The sequence below is a fragment of the Myotis nattereri genome (assembly GCF_964212035.1).
Source record: "Myotis nattereri genome assembly, chromosome: 2".
Classification (NCBI taxonomy): domain Eukaryota; kingdom Metazoa; phylum Chordata; class Mammalia; order Chiroptera; family Vespertilionidae; genus Myotis; species Myotis nattereri.
In genome coordinates this window covers 94,837,433-94,844,458 of record NC_138076.1, presented here as the reverse complement: position 1 = coordinate 94,844,458, position 7,026 = coordinate 94,837,433, and the positions used below count along the sequence as shown (strand labels likewise).

Sequence of the window (7,026 nt, the reverse complement as noted above, 5' to 3'; positions counted from 1 at the left end):
ACACGTTAACACCACAAAAAAGACAAACAATCAAATTTTATAATGTGCAGAGGACCTGAATAGACATTTCTCCAAAGAGGACATACAGATGGCCAATAGAGATGAAATATGCTCAACATCACTAATCATCAGGAAAATGCAAATTAAAACCATAATGAAATATCACCTCACGCCTGTCAGAATAGCTATCAGCAATAAATCAACAAACAACAAGTGTTGGCATGGATGTGGAGAAAAGAGAACCCTCCTGCACTGATGGTGGGATTGTAAATTGGTGTAGCCACTATGGAAAACAATATAGAGGTTCTTTAAAAAATTAAAAGTAGGAGCGAAGCGCGGAGAGGCCACAGCGGGACACGGCGAGAAGGTGGCCAAGCCCCAGGAGAGGCTCAGGAGACACCACCAACAGCGCCTTGGTCCCCGACCTCCGGCCTCCAGATCCCTGCCAGCGGGGTGGGCGCCCTCCCCCGGCCGGGCGGCGGGGCTCAGGGCCCAGCCATGTCCGCGATCCTGCAGGAGCTGCTGCGTGTCTCCGAGAAGGCGGCCCACATCGCCCGAGCCTGCCGCCAGCAGGATGCCCTCTTCCAGCTGCTCATCAAGGAGAAGAAGGGCGGCGAGAAGAACAAGAAGTTCGCCGTGGACTTCAAGATAATGGCCGACGTGCTGGTGCAGGAAGTCATAAAGCGGCACATGGAGAGCAAGTTTCCAGGCTTGGAGGACAAAATTTTTGGAGAAGAATGGAACGAGTTTACTAATGCTCTGGGGGAAATGATCGTCTTGCGACTGTGCCCGACAGAGGGGGAGACGGCAGAGCTTCTGAGCAAAGTCCTGAACGGGAACCAGCTGGCGGCCGGGGCACTGGCCAAGGTCGTTCACGAGGACGTTGCCTTCGCCGACCCGGCCCTGGATTCGGTCCAGGTCACCATTCCTCATGACACTTTGGGAATCTGGGAGGATCCCATAGATTCCACGCATCAGTACATCCAAGGCTCTGCCGACGTGGAGCCCAGCCACGGAGTCTTCCACCGGGGGCTCCCGTGCGTCACCATCCTCATCGGCGTCTATGACCTGCAGACGGGGCTGCCCCTTCTGGGGGTCATCAACCAGCCTTTCGTGTCGCAGGACCCCGACACCCTCAGGTGGGAAGGACGGTGCTACTGGGGCCTCTCCTACATGGGCACCAACATCCACTCCCTGCTACCCCCAGTCTCCGAGCCGCAGGGCGCGCGGACTGGCCAACCCAGCGCCGAGGCCACTGACACGGGCCCCCAGGCCCAGGGCGCCCACCGGTTCTCCACCGCCATCAGCGCCAGCGAACAGGAGCCCGTCCGGGCGGCGCTGGCGCGCGTCTGCGGGGGGCCGCGTGTTCTGCGCCGCGGGGGGCGGGTACAAGGGCCTGTGCGAGGTCCAGGGCCTCATGGACCTGTACGTCTTCTCCTACGACACCACCTTCAAGTGGGACTCGTGCGCGCCCCACGCCATCCTGCGGGCCATGGGCGGCGGCATGGTGGACTTCCAGGGCTGCCTGGCCAGGGGCCCCGCTGCAGGCCGGGAGTGGCCACAGCTGCTGTACCACGTGGGCCATGAAGGCGCCAGTGACGTGGATCGCTGGGCCAACAGGGGTGGACTCATCGCATACAGGTCACGCCAGCAGCTGGAGACATTCCTGAGCCTCCTCGCCCCGCACCTGGCGCCTGCGGACGCACCTGCACCTGCGGGCGCGCGGGCATAGACAGCCTTCTCCCGCCCATAGAAACCAAAATGTGACCCTGGGCCCCCGCGCCTATCGCCAGAAGATAGCTTTGTCCTATGGGTGGTCAGCGTTCATCTCCCTCTCTGGAGGAGTATTTTCCATTTTGTGTTCATATGATGTTAATTTCTGTAAATAAACGACAGGAAAAATATTTTTTAAAAAAATTAAAAGTAGAACTACTATATAACCAAGCAATCCTACTTTTAGGTATTTATCAAAAGAAAACCTAAATACTAATTCAAAAGACATATACACCCTTATGGTCATTGCAGCATTATTTACAATAGCCAAAGTATGGAAGCAACCTAAGTGTCAATCAATAGACGAACTCATATGGAATATGTGATACATTATTCAATGGAATATTACTAAGTCATAAAGAAGAATGAAATCTTGCCATTTGCAACCCCATGGATGAACCTAGAAGGTATTATGCTAAGTTAAATAAGTCAGACAGAGAAAGACAAAAACCATATGATTTCACTTACATGTGAAATCTAAAAAAAATAAAACAGAAACAAACTCATAAATATAGAGAACATTTTGATGGTTGCCAGATGGGAGGGGGTTAGGAGGGATGGGTATAAAAGGGGAACAGCTTAAGGGGTATAAATTGCCAGTTATAAAAACAGTCAGGAGATGCATAGTACAGCATAGGGAACATAATCAATAATATTGTATAATGTCAGATGGGTACTAGACTTATTAGGATGACCACTTTGTAAGTGACATACATGTCTAATCATGATGTACACCTGAAACTAAAATGCAGGGTGGGGCAAAAGTAGGCTTTAAGTTGTTTGTATGAAAATAATACAATAATTAATAAATAGTAATACAAGAACAAAATGTTTCATGTACTCACAACCATAGATCTACTTTCCCCCCCTGTATTTTATGTCAAGTATAATTGAAAAATTAAAAAAGATAATTAATAAAAAATAAAAACAAAAAAGTATATTTTCTATCAGTTCTAAACAATTTGCAAAGTTGTTTTAGTTGTGATATTGCAGAATCACCTCCCAAAATTCAGGTTTGTGTACATGATGTGCTAGTAGGCCAAAACATTGAGACACCGGTGCTTGGAGATAGAGAAAGTTTTATTGGATTTGGTGGATATGAGATGAGGGGAGAGAAAGATCTTTCAAGCCTGTCTTTCTCAAAAAGGAAAAGTAGAAAGTTTTTATGTGGCTATGTAGTAAGAGAGGGGAAGTTCCATGGAACTAAAAGAGAAATTGGTATTTCTTTAGTCATAGATACAAATTTTTGATAACTCCTGTGGCTCTGGAGTTAACTCCTCCTGCTTGACAGAAAAAAATAATACATCAGCAACACAAAAATTATACTGTGAGACCAAGGGTTGCTGGGTTGAAGAACCAAGATTCTGCAAAATATCTCATACTTGTGTGTCAATTATGTTATTTTTAAAACAAAAATCAGAAACTAGATATTTTGTGGTTATTGCTATTATTTGATTACTAGGGGCCCGGTGCATGAAGTTCGTGCACAGGGGTTGGGGGGCGGGGTGTCCCTCAGCCCAGCCTGCACCCTCTCACATACTGGGAGCCCTCAAGGGATGTCCTAGTGATGGCTTAGGTCCGCTCCCTGATCCTCTTGGGGAGCAGGCCTAAGCCGCAGTCTGGCCTCCCTTTGTGGGAGGTGACCAGGCTGATCAGGGGAAGGCACCAGCCCCATCACCCCGCTGCTGCAGCAACTGCCAGTCACCACAGCCAGCAAGGTTTTTTCATCAACATGGACTCCAGTCCCTTCACCATGAAAAAATGACAACTTTCTTCAGGCATTTTCAAGATATATCTTTCATACAATAATAATTTCTTTATTATTTTTTTTTCCTCACCTGAGGATATGTTTCCATTGATTTTTAGAGAATGTGGAAGAGAAAGGGAAAGACAGAGAGAAACATCAAAGTGAGAGGAACACTTTGATTGGTTGCCTCCTGCATGAGCCCTGACCTGGGCCCCAGCCAGGGAGGAGCCTGCAACCTAGGTACATGCCCTTGGTCAGAATTGAACCCAGACCCTACGGTCATCAGGCCGAGGCATTATTCACTGAGCCAAACCGGCTAGGGCAGGATATGACATTTCTTGGCCCTCCAGCAGCAGACCTTCATTTTTTTCACCAGGAGTGTGGTGAAAAACTCCAGATCACCTTTTTGGATTCTTATTACCCAAGTTACAAAGAATATTACCAGTGGCATACAGGGAGCTTAGCCAATGAGCAGTCAGAAAAGGTGTTTCCTCTGTAGTTCACACCAATCGCCTGCTTGGCCCCCCCGACCCAGGCCTGACGCCTCTAGCCCAGGCGTCAGGCCTGGGCAGGGGACCCCCATATCCCCCTGATCACCGGCTCCTCCCTCGCCCAGGCCTGACACCTCCGCCAGAGGTGTCGACCCCCATCACCCTCCGATCGTCGGATTGGCCCCTTGCCCAGGCCTGACGCCTCTGCCGGAGGCGTCAGGCCTGGGTAGGTGACCCCCATCTCCCTCGATCACCGGCTTCTGGGCGGCTTCTGGAGTTTCTGGGGCTGGCATGCGGCCCAACGGGCAGCAGGCAGGCAGCTTCTGGGGTTGCACATGGGGGCCTGGATGGCAGCTCTCGTGCTGGTGGCTGCGCTGTCCCGCCCTGCCTGCAGTATGCAAATTAGCCACCATCTTTGTTGGCAGTTAATTTGCATATCATGCTGATTAGCCAATGGGAGGCATAGCAAAGGTACAGTCAATTACCATGTTTGTCTATTATTAGATAGGATCATTTTCTACTTAACTAGTTATATTTTCTATTATCACAAGCAAAGTGTACTTTTAAACATTTCTCCTCAAACTTGATTTATAGGCAGTCCTTCAGAACATGATTAACATGCTTTCTTTGGCCATAAGCTACATGACAGCCAAATCAATTGAAACATTTAGTTAAAACTATACCTATATTCTAATTAAGAATTAAATGCCCTGGCTCAGTTGATTGAGCATCAGCTGGTGCATTGTAAGAATCTCCAGTTCGATTCCTGGTCAGGGCACATACCCAGGTTGCAGGTTTGATCCCCAGTCAGGGTGTGTATGGGAGGCAACCAATTGATGTTTTTCTCTCACATTAATGTTTCTCTCTCTCTCTCTTTCTTATTCTCTCTAAAATAAATGTTTTTTAAAAGTAGAGTTTCTTTAAAAAAAGAACTAAATTACTTAATTCTAGCTGCCAAAAATACTAGGGATATTAACATCATAAGGGGTTCCATTACAATGAAACTCAGTTTGAAGAAAATTTTTATTCAGTGATTTGTATTTAATAATAGTAGAAAGAAAGAAATTATTTTCATTTAAATGTTTTCTCAAAATAAAAATGTTACTTTGAATAGATATGTTACCAGAGAGCTGCCCAAGTCAAAGGGGGCTGGGTCTCCCCCCTTGGCTCTTGTCACCTTCATGGGAAAGAATTCAGACAAGTGACAGAAAGCACTGTTGAAGCAAAGCAAGCAAATTTATTAAAGAAGGAAACCAAGGGAATTATACTATATAAAAAAAGGGTAATATGCAAATCAACTGAAAGGTGGAATGACTGGTTGCTATGATGCACACTGACCACCAAGGGGCAGACACTCAACGCAGGAGCTGCCCCCTGGTGATCAGTGTGCTCCCACAGGGGGAACGCTGTTCAGCCACAAGCTGGGCTCACGGTTGGTGAGCACAGTGGCAGTGGCAGGAGCCTCTTCTGCCTCCATGTCAGTTGGACATCCCCTGAGGGCTCCCGGACTGCAAGAGGGTGCAGGCAGGGCTGAGGGAACCCCTCAAGTGCACAAATTTCATGCACCGGGCCTCTAGTGATTAATAATACAGTTAGCTTAAAGCACAGTGGACAACTCAACTAGTCTGAGCACCCTGTTGGGAGGGATTCAAGGGTTTTATACTTTTCCTCTCTATAAGTTTCAAGGTTCCCCTGCTGGATAGACTAGATTTCAAGGTCCCCCCTTTTACATTTTTGCAACTTTTCCCAGAATTAATGAGAATACCTGGTGATTTTATCTTGGCAAGTCCCAAGATTGCTGACTTCTTTGTTCAGTGGGTGAGATAAACTCCCCTTTCCCCACCTCTTGACCTAGCAGCTATCTATTCTGCCTAACATCCCCCAAGTGATACCATCCAAATGCTTTCAGGGTTTTTGTTACTTGTCCCCAGACACCATTTGTCTTTGAGTTTAGATGGCACAAGTGGCATTAATTGGGTCTTCGTTCTCTATTTACCCAGGCCAGGGCAATTTAAGTTATTCATTCTCTGGTTAAGGAGGAAGGTATAAACCATTTGCTCTCAAGTGTCTTTGGTTGGGGAAGATAAGGTCTTTTGATTCAAAAGCTGGGTGCCAGCTGCCCAAATTGTTTGGCCTTTTTTAATTTTCTCATCTCAGTTTCCCCTTATCCAAGAATTTTCCTAGCTTCTTATTATCCTGCCACACATACATATTATCTACAGCAAGCATGTCAAACTCAGGGCCCACAACGAATATTTTTGCAGCCCAGCCAATATAACGGTATGTAAGAAACGTTTTAATAAAAATTCTGTAACTTAATTTTTACAATATCCTGTTATACATAATTATTAATAATGAACTACAATGTTCGCTAATGACTGATTACTATAATCGTGTTGCACTCATTTCCCTTACACGCCTTATGCGCAGGTGGCACCATTTCTCTCCACTAATACTAGCAGTGAATATTTTAGCAGCCGATTGCCACGTCATTAGTCTTGGACTGACTTGTTTGGTGTGTGCAACAGAAAATATTTTGCTTTTGGAGAACAAGAAAAATAGGTTTATTTGTGTTATGCTTATTAATTTGTGCAGTTATTCAGTGTTTGGTAAGTTAATGTTCAAGGAAAAATATTAATCTTTATTAAAATGTTCTATTATTTTATGTTAACGATTACTCATTTATTTCAGCCCTTTGTATTCAGTATGTCTCTATTGAAATAAACCTACATTTCTATGAAAATTGAAGCTTTTATTTTTATTTTTTTGTGGCTCACATAAACTTAAACCGTATTTATTTGGCCAGTGTTAGCCTTTGAGTTTGACATGTTTGATCTACAGGCTGAGTCCCAATTGACCCACAGGTTCACAGGTTCAGGCCAGGGCCACAAAACCAATTCTGTCAGGTAATTTGTCAGCTTCCCATAGAGGTCATTCACCTACCAGTCCTTTCAGCAGGATCAGTCCCACAATTTGCAGGGCCCAGTGTAAATGAATATATGGGCCCCTTGTTAA

At 46.1% G+C, this 7,026-nt stretch overlaps 1 protein-coding gene across 1 annotated transcript; it reads left to right on the top strand.

Annotated features, from left to right (window-relative positions):
- Positions 1–498: 498 nt before the first annotated feature.
- LOC308513786 (inositol polyphosphate 1-phosphatase-like) lies at positions 499–1,732 on the top strand (the record flags this gene model as incomplete). Its single annotated transcript, XM_081083917.1, is given in 2 exon segments — positions 499–1,353; positions 1,355–1,732. Coding segments are annotated over 2 exon segments (1,233 nt in total).
- Positions 1,733–7,026: the final 5,294 nt, after the last annotated feature.